Source organism: Hyaena hyaena, unplaced genomic scaffold (assembly GCF_003009895.1).
Source record: "Hyaena hyaena isolate Hyena2069 unplaced genomic scaffold, ASM300989v1 scaffold_263, whole genome shotgun sequence".
Taxonomy (NCBI): Eukaryota; Metazoa; Chordata; class Mammalia; order Carnivora; family Hyaenidae; genus Hyaena; species Hyaena hyaena.
In genome coordinates this window covers 1021153-1043700 of record NW_024080897.1, presented here as the reverse complement: position 1 = coordinate 1043700, position 22548 = coordinate 1021153, and the positions used below count along the sequence as shown (strand labels likewise).

Here is a 22548-nt window from a genome sequence, read left to right as displayed (position 1 = left end):
TGGACCAATGAGTTAGCAAAGGAAGAATTTAGTTATTTAACTCTAGCAGCGATGTGAACTTGGTCAAAGATAGGTTCGAAGAGAAACTTGAATTTTCAGGTCGTTAAAGGGAAGCGCGGTGTGACCAGAAGTTTGAGGGCTGACGTGTCTGTTCCTCTCCAGGAGGGGCATCATCCCTTCTCCCCCGGGCGGCCCGTTGAGAAGCTCCGGGTGTGCCATTCGGTGGGACGTGCGGCCACACAGCACGGGAGATGGGTGCTTTCCTCAGTCCGGCCTCACCGACTTTCTGTCTGTCTCTGCTTCCCCAGCACGGAGTCCGGTATTTTCCCACCTATCGTCGTCTCTCCAGGGACTTTGGACCATCCGGGCATATAAAGCTGAAGACAGATTCCAGGAACTATTCGACGCACACCAGGATTTACACTCAGGTCTGGAGGTTTCTGGAAATGTGTCAAAGAACGGGACACGCTCCCTCTCTTGGCTTTGCTGGGCGGCACCTCTCTCTCTGCCTGCCCCGCATCCTTCCTCAGCCATGACTCCTCTCAGAATCCCCTGTGTGCTCCCCCTTCCCCCTGTCACACCGCTGCTTACCCCGCCCGCCCCCCAGTGGCTTGCATTGTCCTTCCATCACTTTCTGTCCTTTTTGGGCAGGGGTCAGTGGACTTTTTTTTCTGTAAGGGCCCAAAGAGTAAATGTTTCAGGCTTCATGCACCATATTATCTATTGCAGCTTTTCAGCATTGCTGTTGTAACATGAACACACAGGCAAGCATAGTACGTCTGCAAATGGCCATGGCTGTGTTCAAATAAAACTTTATTTACAAAAACAGGTGGTGGGCCATTTTTGGCCTTTAGGCTATAGTTTGACCACTCTTTTTTTGAGAGCATTCAGGGTGACAGAAGTTGCTGAGGAAATCAGTTTCCTGATTGGCAGATTTGCTACCCACTTGATGTGTATTTTTCTATCAGTGAGGTTTTTTTGTTATATAGAAATTTCAGTATTTCTTCTAAGTTTATAAAATTGTGGCCCATCGTTCCAGTCTTTCTTGTATTTTGAAAGCTATACATAGATACTTTTAGCAAGATGATCCTTGAGATACTGGCTCCTAAGGAATAAACACTGTGTGCAGGGCCCTGTAGTAAGCATGGAAAGTACTGGAAACAAAGTGAGGGCTGTGTTCTGTTATCAGAGAGCTAGGAATAGTAAAGCACGTGAAAGGACAAGCTTCATGTTGAGGCCTGGCACTGTACGAAATGTGCTGATGAGCCCATTTTTCCGAGTTTTTTAAAATCTTATTTCTATTTATAACCTCTGAGTTGAATTTTCCTTTTTTTTTTTTTTTTTTTTTAAGTTTACGTATTCATAAAGAAAGTGAGCAAGTGTGAGTGGGGGAGGGACAGAGAGGGAGAGAGAGAGAATCCCAAGCAGGCTCCACGCTGTCAGCACAGACCCTGCTTTGGGGCTCAGTCCCACGAACTGTGAGATCATGACCTGAGCTGAGATCAAGAGTTGGACGCCTAACAGACTGGGCCGCCCAGGTGCCCCTGGGTTGATTTTTTTCAGTACATGCTTCCCACGAAGCCACTGTACCAACTCCTGCCTGTATGACAGGAGGCAATGACACAACATCCATTGCCTTGTGTCAGAACTTGGCTTTTTGGAACCTTCATGTTCTTTGGGTTTGCAGCTTTGCTCTCCATGTTGTGTAAAACTCTCGTGTAGCTCAACCAAGCAAATCCTCTCCCGTACTCAAAGTAATGAACGTGGTTTTTTGACTTATTCATTCTGCTTCTTACACTTCACGAACCCAGAGGCATGGTTCCTGTTTCTGACTACGTCCCGCTGGTTTGCCGTGCGTCTGGATGCCATCTGCGCCATCTTTGTCATTGTTGTCGCTTTTGGGTCCCTGATTCTGGCAAAAAGTAAGTACAGATGTGAATAACTATTTGTGGTATGATTACAATTTATAGCTGCGTTTACAGTTATTAAATTAAACTCTTACCACCTTGTCCAGTACCATATAACGTGTTGTTCTAATGGATTGCGTTAAAGCATTTGCAGCGTGGCAGGCCGGGTGTGGTTCTGCTGTGTGGTCCATGTAGGGTGCTCATTTGGATCCTGATGAGCTCCTTTTATCTCTGCATAGGTTGAAGAGCAGGCGAGTGTAGCAGCTAACATTCTGTACATTCCTGGGATAGTGTCTGGAGACTGAGAGCCATGCTTTCTGTTAAGTGTTTTGTCCAGCATAGGGCTTTAGGGTGTAACTTGTGGGCTACTCGGATCTCATGGGCATACAAGCCTGGGACGCTGAGGCGAGAAAGCTGTTCAGTGGGAGAGAGCGCTACCCTCCCCGCCAGGGGGGTACCACATGGGCAGATGTTGGCGTGCAGGGGATGAATTCGCCACCCCTAGCTATTCCATTGTGACTGTACTGAGTCACAGTATTAATGGTGGAGCAGTGAGAGCAGTATTCTGGATTTCAAAGCACTGGCTCGTAGAGCCCATTGCCTTGTTTTTAGTAGTTTCTAACTGCGGTTGCGCTGGATGGAGAAAGTGAAATTACGTAATGGCTCTTGAAACCGTAATGCCAAAAGTCTGAATAATGACATTGTCTGTCACCTGTGTAATAGTGTCAAGTGTTTGCCAAGCCTGTGGGGATTAATAAACTCACTTAATAGTCTTTCTGAATTTCTAGTGCTTTTTTTTCATTGTCTTATGGTCTCAGTCATCACGTAGTGAAAGTATAACTGTTACGATCATCATACTATCATTGCATCTCAAGTATTTACATGTTACAAAGGAGTCATCTTTGTAAAGTGAGAGGAGGACCTGTACTCGGGCTTAAGAAAGGGACTGATTCCCCTTCTCCTTCCTCTTGTAGCCTTAGATGCTGGGCAGGTGGGCCTGGCCTTGTCCTACGCGCTGACACTCATGGGGATGTTCCAGTGGTGCGTCAGGCAGAGCGCCGAGGTGGAGAATATGGTAATGTTTATCTTAACGTGCTTAGCCTTCTCAAGTCTCCGTGCCATTAAAGGGCATAAAAGCACTTCTTATGTAAAATATTAAAACTGTTATTTTTACATCGGAGCTAACCAAGTTTTTTAGATCCTTCTTCCATCTGTTTAAAGTTAGCGTAAAATAAAATCTACACATCTTTTTCTGAGTCTTCTGTGTGCTATGTCAGCGGGTTTTAGATTCACCACAAGCTGTCTTCAAATGTAATAAATGTCTCTCTCTGTAGGAGGGAGGTTCTGAAGTCCTGGAGAGGATATGAGCTAATTTCTTAGAGGCCTGTTTATTTTTGTTTCTTATTGGGTGATTCCTCATTCCCGATAAAAGAAGAATTCAGTATTTGGGGGTGGTTTGTTTAATTAGAAGGTATCGCCCCTTGGGTGCCTACCCTCCCCCCCACCTCATTTTAACATGGATTCTTGTATGTCGTTGAGCACCTGAATTTGCTGATATCCCTTCTTTCTGGTGCGGTGAGCTCCTTCTCAGAATGCGCGAGGCAGAGTGTTGAGATGACTTTCCAGGAGGCCTTAATCAGTCAGTAAATTATCTCCTCTTTGGAATACTTGTACCTTCTCCTGAAGGGAAAAACAATGAAAGAGAAATCTTTCCAATGTGCTCTTCTAATAGAGTAGAAAGTGACTCATCATAAAAATGAGATTTGCAAAATTTTTTTATTGTTTATTTATTCTGAGAGAGAGAGAGAGAGAGAATGCATGCTTGAGTAGGGGAGGGGCAGGGAGGGAGGGAGTGAGAGAATCCCAAGTAGGCTCTGCACTGGCAGCCCAGAGCCTGACACTGGGCTTGAACTCACAAACTGCGAGATCATGACCTGAGCCGAAATCAAGAGTCAAACACTCAACTGACTGAGCCACCCAGGTGTCTCATTTTAGGGGTCTCATTTTAGGGGTGTCTGGGTGGCTCGGTTGAGCGTCCAATTCTTGATTTCGGCTCAGGTCATGATCCCGGGGTCATGGGATAGAGCCCCACTTAATATTCTACTTAATATCCTGTCTCACTCTCCCAGCTTGTGCTTTCTCTCTCTTAAAAAAGTTTTTTTTGATGACTTATCCAGTTCAGCTCCCCTAAAACAGATGGCTCTTCTGTAGCAAGGTTGCAGATAGCTGGCCACAAGTGTTCCTTTCTTTGACAAAATCCTTGGTTTTTTGGTTCAGGTGTGAAAAGTGGAAAAATAAAACCTCAGCATTTACTTCTCTAATTCTCGTAGTTTTACTGTAATGCTGAAGGAAGTAGCCATAGGTGAAAGTGTTCCACGACTATGAACAGGTGTGTAAATTACATCGGTCCTCATCCGACGCCTCCTTTGGGGACTTTGACACCTGAGATACCTTTAACCGGCTAGTATCAAAGAAGAACATTTCATTTTACAGTCTCGTAACGTGGGTGAGAGCCGCCATTCCTAACCTATGTGATGTCCCGTGTCTTTCAGATGATTTCAGTAGAAAGGGTGATTGAATATACAGACCTGGAGAAAGAAGCCCCTTGGGAATGTCAGAAACGCCCTCCGCCAACCTGGCCCCAAGAAGGCATGATTGTCTTTGATAATGTTAACTTCACGTACAGTTTAGACGGGCCCCTGGTGTTGAAGCACGTGACAGCGCTCATTAAACCACAGGAGAAGGTTCGTTTAAATCGTCTTACCTCTTTACAGTTTCCGTTACGGATTTAACACTGCACCCGCCTGTGGGCTTTCTGGTTATGCGTCAGGGGGCTCCTGTGTCTCTCTGAGTGTAAATTAGATCGGATGACGTCACTGGTAAATCTTTCTTGGAAGCTGACCATGGAACGGCGACGCCAGCGTTACTTTTCGCTGTGTTGCGAGCCGCCGCAGGCTGCTTGGTGTGCTGACCCAGGCCACTGTCTGAAGTCTGATTCTTCACGCTTGAGGCTTGGGAGCTCCTCACCACTCACACTTCAGTTTCTGGTTCCCGTCTATTCTTACATCTTTGTATTTCTCACATCCTCCCCTTCCTCCCTGTGGCAGTCTCTGTTTACAGCCCTCCGTGCCTGTCCCTTTCTCCACTTGCTCTCCTATAACCATACCCCGCTGTCCTTCCCCCCGTATGGTGCTTCTTTCTGACACACGGATCTGACCCTTACGGGGCCCCCGAGAGCGTCCAGCCCAGGCAAGCTGCTCCTGGGGCCATATGGAGGCCCAGGTCCACTGGAGCTGGGGCTGCAGGCCAGCTCTCAGCCACCAGAGAAGAGTCTGGAATCTGTGACCCAGCCAGGGCTCCAGAGCGAGGGCCCCAGCGGGAGGCAGTAGAGGGCTCAGAGACTCACTCGAAGTCGATGAAAGGAAACCCAAGGGGACAGGGGATGATACGCGGGGAAGACCACTGAGAGGTGTGTGACCCAGACTTGCCAGTGTCTAAGTCTGCCAGCAGTGACCCTTGGGTCCCTCATCCCAGATCACATCAGGCTCTTGAAGAAACTGTGAAACCAGAATAGACAAGGCTGTAAGAAGCTCTTTCCCCACCGCCTCTCCCGCCTCCACTCCGAACCTGCACAGTGCTCCCCACGAGTACTGTGGAGGCTTTCCCATTGCACCCTGGGCTCTGTCCCCAGCATGCACACGCTGGCCCCCTGCCTCAGGAGGCCTTTCCCTTCTGTCACTTGGCCGGTGAAAGTGTCCTCATTTCAGTCAACTGTAATGCTTCTGCCTCTGTGAGACCCTTAATTCTTCCACGGCACCTTACATACATTTAAAAAAAATGTACTTTATTTTGAGAGAGAGCACATGTGAACAGGGGAGGGGCAGAGAGAGAGGGAGACCGAGAATCCCAAGCAGGCTCTGCATTGTCAGCACGAAGCCTGATACAGGGCTCGAACTCCGAAACCGTGAGATCATGACTCGAGCTGAAACAAAGAGTCGGATGCTCAACCAGCTGAGCCACCCAGACACCCCTGAAGATCGCGTGGAAGGCATGCCTGTGTTTCTAGCAGCACTAGGAACACCCGAAGTAGAACAACACGAGTTGTTCATTGTGGATGGGTGGATAAGCACATGTGGTCCATCCACACATGGGGCATCGCGGCCTTAACAAGGAAGCAGATTCTGACACAGGAAGAACGTCGAGGACGTTCTTTGCTAAATGAAATCAGCTTGAGGACAAAGCAGGACAGAGCCCGTGTTGCTTCCCTGACACGCAGTCCCTAGCCTGCTCCCATCTGTAGACACAAAGGGTGGAGAGCCGGGTGCCGGGGCCTCAGGGGCAGTGAATGGGAAGTGAGTGTTTCATGGGGACGGAGTTTGGGTCCTGCAAGGCAAGAAGAATCCCGGAAGTTGGTTGCGTGACAGTGTGAGCTTACATAACACCACTGAAATGTACACCTAAGAAATGGTTGAGTTGGTAAATTTTATGTTACATGCATTGTACCACTATGAAAACATAAAATTAAAAATAAAAATTAAAACCTAAAAGGTGCCACTCGCAGCCTGCTTTGGCACTGGGGGCCTGTGTCTCTCGGTACCCTGAGGCTGCTCAAGGTCAGGGAGCACCCTGCTTTCAATTTTGTTCCCCCAGAAAATGGCATCCTGTGGGGCACACAGTGTGTGCCGAGGGTCTGCTGGCCAGGACAGTGAGAGAGGAGTGTTCAGATGTGACTCAGCCAGTATCAAAATGTACGTCCTTCCTGGACGGCTCCTGTCAACAACGCATTACCTATGTGTGTTAAATACTTGAAGAACTGCTCTTTCTTTCTTTTTTTTTTGTATACTTTATTTATTTTTGAGACAGAGAGAGACAGAACACGAGCGGGGGAAGGGCAGAGAGAGAGGGAGACACAGAATCTGAAGCAGGCTCCAGGCTCTGAGCTGCCAGCATAGAACCTGACACGGGGCTCGAACCCACGAACCACAAGATCATGACCTGAGCCAAAGTCGGACTCTTAACCGACTAAGCCACCCAGGCGCCCTGAAGAACTGTTCTTTCAAGCTCTTTCTACCACAGATCTGTTAGCAGACTGTAGCCATAATGTAATGATCGTACCCTCGCCACATGGAAGAATCCATGTTGAACTCGATGCCCAGGGAGCAGCTTTAGTAAATCACATGGCAAAAGCCGACTCCTGCTTATTTCCGGCCCCGTTGCAGGTCCAGAGGAAGGAGAGGGCTGCTGGGTCGGGAAGACGTTAACTGTAGATCTTGATGAAGCTCTGTCCCTGGGAACAGCGTCAGGGATGGTGGCTTCCTCACAGGCAGCATGTCCATCAGATTGCATGTTCTAAATGTAACTCTGTTTATTTGCATGCATCTTAATTTCCCTTGAAGCCATAAATTATGAATTGCCTAAGAAGCTGTGTAGTACAACTTAGAAATATGACAGGTTTGTATTTTTCAGTCTTAAAACCCCCAAATCATAGGATCATCTGAGATTCTAAACTGTTGGGGGTGGGGCTTGAATTTGGAGATAGTTCTAATAACGGCCATGACTTTTGTGCCTTGATCCACTGACAGTGTCCCGCTCCGTGTATGTCACAGGCGATCATATCCAGGCTGCAGAGTCCTGAAGTGACTTCACTGCCCCGGGGAGGTTCCAGGTCTCCTCCTGCCCACCCACCCCAGCCGTTATTTGGGAACACCACCGCCCCCATCCTTTAGTGTTGCACTTGATCAGGAGAGGCTCTCGTGGGCACGGCGTTGTGGGAATGTGCTGACACAGCAGAAGCAGTGCTTTATTCTTCCAGCTTTTTCCTCGCGGTCCAGATTCCCCAGAGTAATAGTAAACAGGAAAACATAATAGGTACCAAGCAGTTTTCTAATTCATGGAAGAAACAGCAAGTAAAAATAAAGAGCCAAAATGAGGTAAATAGCACCCTAGGCATCCTGGTAAGGTTCGAAACACTGGATGCATTTTTCATTTAGATGATTTTGTGGTTGATTTGATCATTTTAAAGAGTACTGGGCCATTTTAAAGCATTTTCCAGCTCTAGAGGTAGATTGGTTTTGGTTTGTTATTTTTTTTTCTTGCTCAGAGCTATTACGTGGATAATACATTTTCACAGATGTGTACCAGACCTTGCTATAATGTGCAAAAATATTAGTTTCTTACATTTTCTCCATTTTTACATAGTATTTTGTCAAGAACCCCTCCCCTCACTCCAGCTTGCCTCCCTTACCCTGCTGACTTCCAAATTCCTTGCTGCCCAGCCTGTGGTGTCTGCGTCACTGGGAGCATCTTAGAAACGTGGACTCTTGGGCCCACCCAGCCCTGCTGTCCCTGAATTGCCTTTGAATAAGCCCCCGTCCCATTAAAGTCCTCTCTCCCATAGGCAGCCCTGGGCGACTCTAACTCATGATTTCTAGGAAATATCTTTTGACAGTTTGAAATTGGGCTCATGAATTATCCCACCCCCTGTGACTGAGCATGACACTCTAGAAAGTTCTATGCTATCACCCTGCTAATTTATTTACTTTTCTATTCTGCCAGTCATGAATTTACATTAGCATTTAATTCTGTGTGACTCCAGGTTTATGCACACACTTGTGTTTTCAGTAGAGTCTGGCTGCCTCACAAACAACATTCCTGTGTGGCTTCCCCGCACACCCTTCTACGGGGACTCACGGGACTGCACCAGGCTGGGCCCTGCCCCTGCCTTGAGTCGGAGACAGCCCGGTTTAGCGATGTACCTGAGGCCCTTTCACACCCGATGGGATGAAAAATTGGCCTCACTGCCCCAAGCAGGGCAGTAGATCTGTCTGGCCTGTTTGCCGGGTGCCCCATGTGCCTCTCCTCACTCCAGCTGTAGATGCCTGTTCTCCGTGTTGACCGCCAGCCCTGCTGGCCGCAGGTGCCACCTCTTTGCTCAGAGCTGTGGGCTCTTTGGTCCCACCCACCCCCCCCCCAGTATATCCCCCTGTATCCACAGGCGATAGGCTCTGTGGGGGGAAGCCAGTTCCTTGATGGCAGCCACACCTCTCCCCACGTTTTCTAGCCAGGCAGAGGCTGGTAATGAGGTACCAGGCCATCCACGTGGTAAGGAGGCCATCAGCAGAACGGACAAGGGGCAGGCAGCCTGGGTTTGAGTCAGTCCTGCCCCTTTTGGACTCTATGATTTCGGGCAGGCTAATTAATCTTACTAAGCCTCCATCTTCTCTTTTGCAAAATGAAAGTAATCGGTCTTCTAGGGTTGTGCACTCCAACCAGATGAGACACCCAGCACCAAGGCCAGCACAAAACAAATGCTCAGACAACGATCGTGTAGAATAGCCATAACCAGTTCTGGTGCATAACTTGTTGTCTGCGCCTGAAAATGGGGGCATGGCCATTTGCATGCGTATTGATGCTTATCCGATCTGTTTGCCATGACTGTCTGCTCTGTCCAGCTAATCCTGTACCTCAACAGTGTGGCAATGGACTTTCCATAAATTTCTCCATCCTGATTAAACGCCTCTATCCTGTACAAAACGCCCATTTGGCACAGGACACCACGCGTAATACAAATAATACAAAACTGAATCTGTTTCAGATCCCAGAAGAAGAAAGAAGGTTGTATAAAAATGGCTACTAAATAAGCTAGAAGGCAGTCAGTTTTTATCGAAATTTAGAAAAAGATGACCTACCTCTCCTGGGTGGGAGAAGCCCACAGGAAGGAGCAGGGAGAACATTTCCGAGGAATTGGGCATTGGAGGTAGACTTGGCAGGCGCTCAGCAGGTGGAAAGGCATGGGAGGAGCATTCGGGGTGGTGGGAGCACTGACCCGCATGGAGAGCGTTCAAGGCTATGAATTACCAGGCGTGTAGCACACACTCTCACGTTCAATCATCACGACCTTCCTGGTCACCCCAAGGGAGCGGACTCATGGAGGTTAAGGTTGGAGAGCCCGTCGGGACACTTCCATAGAAGGGACTTCCTGTGATGGTGTGACAGGCAGGAAGCTGTCCTCATTCTGAGAGGTGAGCACCCGTGACCCAGAGTGGGAAGAAGCGGGAGTGAGGGAGCCAATAGGCACCCAGTTCCCCCAGCAAGTCGTAATGGGGAGAGTGAGTCTGCTTTGTGGAACCAGACTGGTGTCGATGAAAATGAAGCTGTCCCACCCAGGTGGGCAAATGCGCAGGGGAAACAGGTGGGAGTCAAGACTGTGGTGTCCTATTTCTGGAGGGTAATTTGGCAGTCCTTACCAGCCTCCTTTGAAAGTGTTTATACCTGATTCTCAGCAGTTCCACACCTGAGGGTTTATCTTAAGGAAGTAATTAGGGCTGTTTTCAGAGATTTGGCTTCAAGGATATTTAACCCAGTTACTTATAATAGCAAAATATTGGACACAGCCCGAATGTCCCCAAATAGAGGGTTTTTTAAATAAATGATTGCATGTATGGTAATATTATATGGCCATTAAACTATTTTCTTGAAATATTAAGTGAAAACAGATTACTACAGTATGTTCATATTAATCTTACTTTGGGTAAATATATGAGCTTGTATCTTAACACATGCATACCCTTAAGTCCAGAAAGAAAATATATCCTCTAAAGAATGGTTTTAAGTCAAAGTGCTAGGCTTATCGCTAGTATTAAGTTTCTACATTCATTTGCACTGATTATGGTCAAGAAAAGAGTTTTGTTTTTTAAAAGGTAATGCAGCGGTGTAGTGGCTCCGTCAGTTGAGTGTCCGGCTCTTGATTTCAGCCTCAGGTCATGATCCCAAGGTCCTCAGATCGAGCCCCACATCGGCTCCTGGAGCCTTGTTTAGATTCTCCTCCTCTCCATCTGCCCCTCTCCCCCGCTCATGTGCACACATACACTCTCTCTCTCTCAAAAAATCAATGAATCAACCAACCAGTCAATCAAAGTAACACAGCCTTGCACTCAGATGAGGGACAGAGTCATAAAACATTGTAGAAGTAGCATCTTCAGGGCCTGATACCAATGTGGACTAGGAGAAAGCTGAAAGTAAGACGAATGTGCTGAGCCCATGAGCCCAGGAAAAAAGTTATGAGATTAAAATGGGGAAGTCGGAAAAAGCAGCCGTTTTGAGTGGGAAGTTGTGTTAGTCATGTTGAATTTGCTCTGGAAGGTGAAATCCAGGTACAAATGTCTAATGTGCTGGTCTGGTTGTTAGGAACCAGCCTCAGCCTAGTTGGGAAAACATGGAGATAGTTGCAGATCAGCTAAAATAAGAGTATCTTGAAGTATTTCTTTGGTGTTGAGAAGGTAAACTAACTGATACTGGTGTATTCTCCATGGGAAATCGATATAGCGCCTTGGTGAACTGTGAAAGATGGAGGCTATGGCTTTGATGACTGAACAGTAGAGGGGAGTAGCCAAAACCAGGTTTTCTTTGAATTGCCTTTTTGTTTTTATGCTCTCTTGAGTGTAGAGATCACAGACCTGTGATTGTGGGCGGGCCTCTGCGTGCCTCCCCACCCCCGCCACCCACCCATCATATCCCAGCCCTTTACCGAAAGTCTTCATATGTTACAGTTTGCACAGATAGGTCACTTTCAGTTGTGATAGCAGCGCGGAAACATCCGCACGTTCTCAGAGACACGGTTCTTGCCCGTATTTTGGCGCGTGCTGATTTATATCTGAGAACACGGAGAAATACACAGAAGCACACAGAAGCCATGTGTGTCGATACTAGCGTACTAAGACGCACTCATGTGCAGAGAATGACCCATCTGTGAAATATAAAGGAGGACCTACCATAAGGTACAAATGGCTATAAAGATTATAAGATGAGGTGAAGCCACTTTCCTTACATTTATCTCTATGAAAGGAGGGCCCTTTCTTGAAATTCCATCAGTGATTGTACAAATTAAGCTTTAAAACTTGGCAAGTATTCAAATGAGATAATAGGTAAAGTTCCCAGCATAGAATCAGTGCTCAGAAAGTTCTTCTCCATTGAAAGGTGTGAGTTTTAAAATTTTACAAATGATTGGAAACATGTCCTGTGCCCTTCATTGATTCCAGATACCTAGATGAGATGATGCCATCTCTTGGGAAGCTCCCACCAGGGAATTTGAACTTGGGCAAGCTCTTACGTTTAAAAAAAAAAAAAAAGAGCAAGCCAGTTTCTGCATATAGGTTTAAATGCACACAGTTGAAAACCAGTTTTGTACAATACAGTTTCGTTCCTGACCGGCATTTTACCTACTTTATATTGATTCTTTGATCTTATTGTCAGTGCATTTAATTTTCCTGTGCTTTGGTTCTAATAACCAGACTGATACTGGACACGTATCTTTCCCAAGGGGGTAATTGTGAGTATTAATTACTTTGTAAAACTCTGTTTGAACTGCTCAGATGAAAAGGCCCCATATAAATAGCAAATGTTATTTGTGTTGTTGTTGATGATGATGATGATCTCATTATGGGTATTTCAGCTACTGGCTACTGTTTTTGAAGACACTGAGACTTGCATTTGAAACTGTTAAGATGTTTCCTTTTGAGACAGAATGTAATCAGGTATTTAACAGTCAGAAATGATTTGGTTGTTCTACCAAAGAATAATTAATATCACCTCTTATGTGATAGAATTCTGGGAAAATGATTACTTGTTTACATATAATGCTTCTGACTTATTGACATCTCTATAAAATTATCCAAGAAATTCTCAAGGTTCAAAATACCCAGACACTAGGCATAAAACTCTTTTAAAACTTACTTATCAACCACTTAGTAGATTGCTGTGCTTTCATTGCTGGTAAACTGATTGTGTTATTTTTAACTTTTCTTCAGACCAGTGGATCTCAACCAGAGGCAGTTTCCCCCACCCACCCAAGGGACACAAGGGACATTTGTTAATGTCTGACATTTTCAGTTGCCACGATTTGGGGGGTGCTTTTGGTACCTGGTAGGTAGAGCGCAGGCATAGTGACAGACATTTTACAATGTACAGGACAGCTCTCTACAACAAAGGATTATCTAGCCCGAAACGTCAACAGTGCCAAAGTTGAGAAACTCTTTTGGACTGCATTCAACAGAGAACTTCCTTAACCCGCCCTCAGCAACCAGAGCTTTTCCTAATATATTGTGTTTTGTTACTTCTTAATCCTTCCTGGATCTCTTTGCAGGTTGGCATTGTGGGAAGAACAGGAGCTGGAAAAAGTTCCCTCATCGCAGCCCTTTTTAGATTGTCAGAACCAGAAGGTAAAATTTGGATTGATAAGATCTTGACAACTGAAATTGGACTCCACGACTTAAGGAAGAAAATGTCCATCATACCTCAGGTATACAAATCAGAGCATCCTCCTAGGTTCTTTTTATAAGGGAACCTAAGTTTAGTTGTTCTTAATTTTATTGCCTTTTTTTTTTTTTTTTTTAAGAAAAAAGTTGAAGAGTTGATCCTTTTGCCCCAACAGAGCATATTTTTAACAGCAAGTATTTTCATTGGATACCAGGTTTTGTTTTTCTGCACACACACACACACACACACGTGTATGTGTGTGTGTGTGTCTGATTTAATAACTTACTCAGAGAAGTCTCTGGACTCTAACTTTCCCAGGTACCACAGAGTTATCCACTGATAACCACATAATTTTGAAGAGAAAATGATGAGTGGTTGGTTTAGCACTTGAGAGGCTTCTGTAGGGAAACATAGATTTTAAATGTTTTAATGATAGAATTTTGCTATAGGAAATGTCACTTTTCAAAGGTAATTGTCTCCAGGGGGGGCTTTCTGTGAAACTGCTGGTCTTTAAGAATTACCGTGTATATGGATGCTTTTGGGAGACTTAGAATCTAGTCATTAGTAAATGATTGTAACCAGGAAGTGGAGAATAGTGAGAAGAATAGAGGACAAGGAATCCCATCTCTCAGGACCTCGGGTTTCTCTCCCATGAAAGGCATCTCCTAAAGCCACTGTGAGGACTGGGTCAGGGCCTGTGGAGTGCTTCTCCACACCCAGGCCCTGGCTGCCATGAGGATGGAGGGTGCAGTTGACCATCTCTTTCTGGACTTCCTTATTCTGCTTCTTAATAGAAGTGTGACTTTCAGGAAACATTCTAGAGATTGGTTTATGCGCAGAAGCTCCTTTTATTCCTTGTGGTTCTTCAATTCAGTTTCAGTAAAAATTCAGAAGGTATTGTGAGCCTGGGTGGCTTAGTCAGTTGAGTGTTCAACTTCAGCTCAGGTCATGATCTTGCAGTCAGCAGGTTCGAGCCCTGCCTCGGGCTCTGTGCTAACAGCTCAGAGCCTGGAGCCTGCTTCAGATTCTGTGTCTCCCTCTCTCTCTGCCCCTCCTTCACGCACATACATGCACTTTCACTCTCTCTTGCTCTCTGTCTCAAATAAACATTTAAAAAATTGTTTTTAATCAGGATATCCCTTTCAGAACCACAATGAGATGCCATTTCACCCCCAATAGAGCCACTACTATCAATAAAAAGGAAAACACTGGGTGCCTGGCTGGCTCAGCAGAGCATGTGACTCTTAATCCACCTTGGATATAGAGATTACTTTAAAAAAGAAAGAGAGACAGAAAGAAAGAGGGAAGAAAGGAAGAAAGAAAGAAGAAGGAAGGAGGGAGGGAAGGAAGGAAGAAAAAAAACACCAATTGCTGAGAAGTTTGTGGGAGAATTTGAACCTTTGTTCATTGCTTGTGGGAATGTAAAATGGCGGCCACCATGGAAAAGAGAACAGAGTTTCCTTAAAAATATAAAAACAGAATCACATATAAAAATATACAATTATCTTATCGTATTAGCAGTTCCACTTCTGAATTTGGAGCCAAAATAATCAAAAACAAATTCTAAGAGATATTTGTACACCCATATTCATAGTAGTAGTATTCACAAGAGCAAAAATGTGGAAGCGTTCCAGATGTCCTCAGGTAGGTGAATGGATAAAGTGTGGTGTGTTCACACAGTGGACTGTTATTTGGCCTGAAAAGGGAAGGAAACTCTGACATGAGTTGCGGCATAGATGAACTTTGACATAATGCTGAGTGAAATAAGCCAGTCACAAAAGGACAAATATTGTGTGGCTCCACACACATGAGTTACCTAAGCGGTCAGTGTCCCGGAGACAGGAAGTAGAATGGGGTCACCAGGGGTGGGGGAAGGGATGGAGAGTTAGTGTTTAAAAGGTACAGAGTTTGGAATTATAAAAAATTGTGGAGATGGACGGTGGTGATGGCTACAAAATGACGTGATTGCATTTTAATACCACTGAACTGGTTGCTTAAAAATGATTAAGGTGGGGCACCTGGGTGGCCCAGTTAGTTAAGCCTCTGACTTTGGCTCAGGTCACGATCTCACGGTTCCTGGGTTCAAGCCCCGCGTCGGCCTCTGTGCTGACAGCTAGCTCAGAGCCTGGAGCCTGTCTTCGGATTCTGTGTCTCCTCTCTCTCTGTCCATCCCCTGCTCACGCTCTCTCTCTCTCTCTCTCTCAGAAATAAACAAAACATTTTTAAAAATATTTTAAATGATTAAGGTGGTAAATTTTGTGTTATGTGTATTTTACCACAACTTAAAAAAATTTTAATTGCTCTCCTATCCCTGATGCTTCTGTGCTTTTCTTTTTCCTTTTTTTTTCTTGTAAATAGTTGAAGAACAATTGACATACAGCCTTAGATTCAGGTGTATAACACAGTGAGTATTATTTATATACATTATGAAATTTGTATACATTATGAAATGGTCCTCACAGTACATCTTGTTACCATCTAGTCACCTTTTTTGCATCAGTCACCTCTTCATCCTCTACACCTATTTTAGCCATTAGGAAAAAAAAACCATTTTTTTTAAAGCTATCTCTTTCAGGAAAAATGGAAAGAAATTTGCAGCACATTCGATCCCTGTATTTAAAGATAGCCTCTGGCTGTTAGATTCATGACTTCATGACTGCAGTAGAAAGTAAAGGAGTTGAAATTCCCAAGTTTTGTAGTTTGGTTGTACCTGTCTCTGAAATGGGCCAAATGAGATTACTGAACAGAAACATTGGGCGTGTCTGTAAAGTGCTTTCATGTCCTTGGATAAAAGGACCTAGGAACACGTCCTGCGTTATTTTTAATGCTTCTTAATAAGAAATGGTTGTATGCTTGTGTACATAAAAGAACTGTATAAATAAAGAAATAACGTTGGATGATTCTAGGCTCTGCCAGAAATGTTTTGGAAGCACATCTGAGCAAAGACTAAGTACACCTTGACATCACCACCAGGTTTTGGTTCTCTTCCATAACTTCCCACCCTACTTGGGAGCCTGTTCCCGGTGCATACTCCGGAGAGCATGCTTACAAAACAGGGCTAAGCTTTGTACCCATGGAGATAATAATCACCAACCATTGTAAACACACAAGCTTTCTTTTTTCACTTTGTGTGCTTTTGTCTCTACGGGGCAATGTTGGTTGATTAAAGAGAGTCTAGAGAGAACGTGCAATGTGTAAAGGGTCCCAGGAAATCTTCCAGGAGGCAGCCAGGATAGAATCTTCGAGAGTGTTGACCAAATGTTAACATGACCCACATTTTTATTCCGGCCCAGTGTCTTGAGTGTGTGACCCAATGACATCACTTGGTCTCCAGGCTCCAGCATCCTCGTCCTTAAAGCAGGTCTAGTAACTGCCGCTTCACAGATTTGTCATGAAGATTTAGCCCGATGAGAAAATGTCTGTGGCCCAATGCCTTGTTCCTAGGAACCCTTGGGAAATAGTAACTATTATTACTAAGGCTCAGGGCACTAGCCTTTTGGGTATTCTTGTTAGTTACATAAAAGTAGTAACAGGTTCTGGAAGGACTTTGCTGTTTAATTTCTCTTTATGTTTTTGTGGTCCTTGGTGATTTCCTTTACATCTATTGCTTATCACACAAACCAAGTTATTTCTATAAATAAGAGTGAAATAAAAGTGTGCACAATAGGAATTTGAGGGTAAAGTGTAACAGAAGCCTATCAGCATTTTTCTCACAAGGAACAAGAGAACCTCACTTTGTTTTCTGCCCCACCACCCCCCCCGTTCTGACCACCGCTCTGGACCCCACCAATACTGTGCGGTGCCCCGGGAGCCCCTGCCGCCTCTCTCCACTCCCCCAACGAGCCTGGCCATTTTCTGGCTCTCCCGGAGGCAGGGGGTCTCGTTTCCGTTGCTCCTGTGCTTGTAATCCCGGACAGGCCACACAAGTGGGACTCACTCCTGATATTGGTGGAATCCTTCGCTCTTCTAGCCTCTTTCCCCACTGTCTCCACTTTCATCCTCACAATTGTGTGGTTATCTCTAGCTGACCCATTTACAGATTGAATCCACTTGACGGGTACGAGCTGGAGCCGGGATTCTGTTTACACCCGGGAGACTCTCGAGCAGCTAACCGCTCCCCCAGGACCCAGAGCACAGTGTGAGCACAGTCTGCCGTGTGACTGCTGTGTGTCACCATTCCGCAGGCACACGCGTGTGCACACACACAGACACCCCACAAAACACGATCACCCTTAGTGCGCTGCACTCTCCTTTTTGTGATATCCATTCTGTTCGAGTCACAGAAAGGACAACATGATGGTCACGAGGCAGTTTTGTGCCTCCACTGGCTGCACCTGCAGTTAGAAAACCACTGTCCCTCACCGTCCCCTGTGTGGCTGGGCTTCTGCCACATGTCAGCCCCATACCTCCGTGGGGTCCTGATTCTCATAGCAGCCCTGCAGGGTTAGCCCTGGTTTCCAGTGAGGACACAAAGGCTGCTGGGTACTGTCACTTTGGGTACACTCAGCACTGAAATACAATCTAGGAAAAAGGGTTAATTCACTTAGATGTCATGGGCTAGCATCAGGAGAAGATACTTGAAACCTTACCTTGGCAGAGCTAAGAGCCCTTTCTCTTTACAGTGTCACCGGCTGCAGAGGTGGGAATGGCTGTTGGCCTGGCCCTTAGAGTGACCTGTCTGTAGTGCAGACAACTTCCACCCCTCTTCCCCCAGAACGACTAGGAAACCGTGTCCTTGTATCTCAACACGCTGGTTTAGGGAACTAGAGAGTTTGGAGCAGTCTCTGCAAAGCAGAACGAAGGCCTGTCATTTGGAGTTGGGGTTTAGGTGAGGCAGGTCTGCACCCTGTTCCCTGGCCCTGTGCCTGCTGTGATCCTGGCCGCAGCCGTGAGCCCCCGTGGCGGCCCCGCCCCTCCAGCCCCTCTGTCGCTGCTGACCACGCCATCGCCATGAGAGCCCAGAAGTGGGAGAGGTGCGATAGCAGCCGGGGCCGTCGTGGGAACGGGAGCCAGGGGAGCCATGGGGACTTGGGCGACCAGTCCCGCAGGGTGTTTTCAGAAACAAACACTGTAAGAATGCATTCCTCGGATTTGTACAGTTTCTGGAGGAAGCAAAAAATGAAAGTACTTTCTAAATAATTTTCCAAACGGAATGGGTAGCCGAAATGGATGCGTCCTTTGCGCTCACGACCCAAAAGAGTTAAACACGTTCCTCAGAGAGAATAGCAAGATGCGATTTAGGGAATTAACTTTCTTATCTGAAAGGATCTGGAAAAATGGATTTCAAAACTTTTTTGGATGGATTCTCTACATCTCAGGCCCCTTTCCTTTTGGCACCAAGAAAATGTTTTCAGTTGAAAAGTGATTCCATGCAAATTCATTATTTACGATCGTACCCCAAGGGTAGGCACAGATCATCACCTATCATCTTTATCATGATTAAACAGATTCAGTTTTTATATTTAATAGACTTTTAAAAATCAAAGTAAAACCTAGGTATTTTTTAAGGACTCCGCTCTGCTCTTTTGGTTTTTCCATTCCCTGGGTTACTCTCTGTAGGTTGGGAAAGGCTAACTAGGGCTGTCTCTTTAAGACTTCTGCGCTATTACCTGGTTTTCTTTCCTCTGTTTTTTTGCCCTTGTTGAGAACAAAACTCAGAGAGAGAAGAGGTGGGTATGCTGTTACTGGTAAAGAAATACAACTGGATTCTAGCCTAATGGAGTCAGCCTTTTGTTTCTGACAACTGAAGTCTTCATTAAAGCCCATGGAACTGCTTCCCGGAGCCCCTGACCTTTCTGTTTTGAAAGAAGACTTTACACGACTTAAATTCTTTTTCCTTTGTTGGCAAACAATGTTCTTTTCTTCTGAATATGGATGACGATCAGTTCATTCAGAGGCTACAGGATTTAAAACAAGGGAGAAAAAAAAAAAGGAAAACCAAGATTTAAAGCTACTTCAGGTGATTGTCTCATTCTTGCAACTGGGAGATGAGCTGCCCTTAATAAAGGTCCTCAGCTCAGAAATGAAAATGTAGCTCTTGTGACGCGCGGACCGGGCAGCCACTCTGGAGGACGTAGTTTAGTAGAGGTGGCTCCCTGGCTGGGGGCTGGAGGGAGTGTTGTGCTTTCTTTGCCTGGTTTGTAACCACTTGTATGGGTTTTGTCTTGGACTGGTGTCGTTATAAGCTCCTGAAGGTTAGTGGGTAGGGTTTCTTTCTAGGATAAAGCGACGTTTGTCTTCCAGCAGCATGAGCAAAAGGGCTAACGAGGCTGTGGTTCTCAGTCTCCCCGTTGTGTTGAGGGATTCTCGGTTTACTACGCTAAATGCTTTGATCCAGACATGGCCATTTTTGGGTCCCATGGCTGATCTGAACTTGTGGTATGTTTGTACAGGAAAAAAATTTACTGGACATGGCACAAGTGATTAAAAAAAAAAAAAGTCAACTTTAAACTGATAAAAAACAAAACAAAACAGGCTTGATACTACTACTGTTTCAGTTAACATATTAGCCCGAGCAAGAACATTGGCTTCCCTAACTTCACCATGCCAGCTAACTCTTACTAAATGAGGTTTAGTTGTGTACCTTCAGAAAAAAATGCACTGAGGCTCATATATTTAGCATATATGTTTACATGAAGGTTATATGTCCTGCAGTAAATCTCTGCACTGAGATGTTATGCCTGCAAACATTTTGTTACAACACTTCCTCATTGTAAGATTAGTTTATTAACTTCATGGCTTTGAGGTGGGTACTTTAAATAATAGTATCTATCAGAAATGATAATTAAGTTGACCCTTATCTGCTCTTGCAGTATGTATCTCTTGTGAGTACTTTTATCACCTTTTGAAGATATAATATAGTGGTTTCTTACTTGGCAAGTGGATGAAAGTGGAATGGATAGAAACCAAAACGAGCAGCATGCATAGAACTCACAGGCATTCTAAAGCAAGCACTGTTAGCAAATTGCCTGCTGGTTTTAAAGAAAAAGGCAGCTTCATTCAGTTAATGTTTTCATAAATCATTCTGTTCATTCAAGTTTTGATCGAAATTGTGCTCACTGTGAAATACGTATTCGGCATATCGTAACAGAAAAATTTCCAATTTACTAAACTATTTTCTTCTAATAACTGCTAACTAAACATGATCAGTTGCCTCCTGTATCCCTTCAGATTAACTGTACGGATTTAAGTGGGGACCCTTCTTGCAGTGGGAAATGCTGAAAACGTCACTTTTTTCTATTTATGTTAGCAGTGACTTGCCGATAATTAGCAGGGCCTCCTTAAGGCCTATAGGTAGCTGAGGTCCTGGCTAGAGCTCAGTATGACGCTGCAGGCTCAGTGTCAGAGCGAGCAACTCCCAATTTCTGCAGCAAATCCCACATTAGTGCCCCGGTCTTTGGAGAGATTGGTCCATTTCAGGAACTTTCCCAAAGAGAGAAAGGTGAGGAGGGTGATGAGAGGGAGCCTTTCCATTAACGGAATAGGCGATTGAACGTTAAACGTGTGCTGCTGTGCCTGTCCTGTGGAAGCACAAAACTGTGGCTCCCAGACAGGCAGATGCGGGGCCCTTTCAGCATTTCACAAAGGAAGAAAGGTCCATCTTTTCAAAACAAGGCAGTTGTTTTTTTATAGATGAGCTTAGGTAACACCTCCGTGGAGTGTCCTTTAAAAGCCAGGCGGGCACTTTATCCTACACTTGTACCGCACGTGCGTTTGCGCTGGGACAGGCCAACAGGTCATGGAGACCTCGACATTCTCGTGATTCTTACTAGCAGAGAGCACCTCCCACTTCTCTCACTGGGCTTGAAGCCCATTCCTTAGCCTGCTCTCTTTCCGCCCCTTTATCTCCTTAGACACCAGCCCTCCGAGTCTCTCAGCTTGGGCCCCAGAGCGGATAGGGCCCATGGTGCAGAGCCTGGCCCGACGGGGCAGAGCATCAGGACGTGAGGAAGGTTGGGTAGCAGCCCTCCGCCATCTGGCTCCATCGTTTCAGTAAACCTCAGAGGATCAGCTGGAGGCAGAGACACATGGGCCTTGCCAGACTCCTTGAGCTGCTAATTACAAAGAGTCACATAAAGTAGAATATGAGGAATTTCTGAAGTAGGATGAATGAAGAATTTAAAATCCCAAATAGAATGATGGCTGTTCCCCTGACAAGGACTCTTACCGTTGCTTAAATGGTTGTTCAGTCTTTGGTCCTGAATTTGGTGGTTTTAAGGGAGACTTTTTTTTTTTTTTTTGGACAGTAGAAATTTTCTTTTATGAAGCTTTGCATATGAAATCGAGCCAAAAATTGAAATAATAAAAAGATAAAATAAGTATTGCAGTAGATAATGGGGAAAAGGTCACTGTATTGGGTTGAATTGTGGTTCCTCCAAAGGTATGTCCAAGTCCTAACCCCTAGTACCATGTGGTCTTCGGAGGTGTAATTAAGTGAAGGATCTTAAGACTGACTGGGTGATCCATATATACAGTGATAAGTCCTTATAAGAAGAGGGGAAAAACACAGGCAAGGGGGTGGGGGGCGGAAGGCTTATGAGAAAGTTAATGGAGACTTTTAACTGGGGTCCTGGGATTGTGCAGTTCAGTAATCAATTTGAAACATTGAATGACCAGCGATTTTTCAGAGCTTTGGGGGCATATTAGCCACTTAACTATATAAAAACAATGTGTCCTTTTTAAATGTCTTTCAGTATTTGGAATTTGCCTTTAGGCATACATGTTTTTTGGTGGCACACTTTTCTGTCTTCTGCATCCATTTCTCCTTCCTCTGTTTTTTTTTTTTTTTTTTTTTTTTTTTTTTTTAATGTTTTATTTATTTCTAGGAGAGAGAGAGACAGCGTGAGCAGGGGAGGGTCAGAGAGAGAGGGAGTCACAGACTGAAACAGGCTCCGGGCTCTGTGCTGACTGCCTTAGTTTTCTCAGGCTTCTGAGAATTGAGGAGGAATAGCCCAGCCCCAAGGTCAGGCAAGAGTTGAGGCTTGCAATTCCCTTGAGCCATGCTTGGATGCCAGTGGAATTGTCTGATCTTCTCTGATCCCCACGTCTGTACCTCTCATTGCTTTTACCGCCTCAGTGTCTGAGTCCATGTTTTTTTGGCCGAGGTTATCAGAGCCTTCCAGAAGAAAATGTTAATGGCCTACTGAGGTTATGCACCAGATTCTCTTCAGAAACCCAGAAGGAGGCACATATTGCAAGAGTAGTTTAATTGTGACCCCTCCCGAAACACATGGGTAGAAAGAGGTATTTAAATTAGAATCACTTTGTTATGCCACACGTCACAATGGGTTTCAGGCTATCCTGCCCTTGAAGTTAATAACAAGGTTCTGTGAGGCATGTCGTCCTGATGCACAGATCAGATAATGTGGGGATTTGCTGATGCAAAACC

At 45.3% G+C, this 22548-nt stretch overlaps 1 protein-coding gene across 1 annotated transcript in view; it reads left to right on the top strand.

The window, feature by feature from the left end:
* Window positions 1-22548, top strand: part of ABCC4 (ATP binding cassette subfamily C member 4) — a 259478-nt gene that overhangs the window by 203700 nt on the left and 33230 nt on the right. The window contains exons 22-26 of the mRNA XM_039245707.1: window positions 309-428; window positions 1812-1922; window positions 2882-2982; window positions 4460-4651; window positions 13048-13203. Of these exons, the coding sequence (XP_039101638.1) occupies window positions 309-428; window positions 1812-1922; window positions 2882-2982; window positions 4460-4651; window positions 13048-13203 (680 nt within the window). The remainder of the gene's footprint in view (window positions 1-308; window positions 429-1811; window positions 1923-2881; window positions 2983-4459; window positions 4652-13047; window positions 13204-22548) is intronic.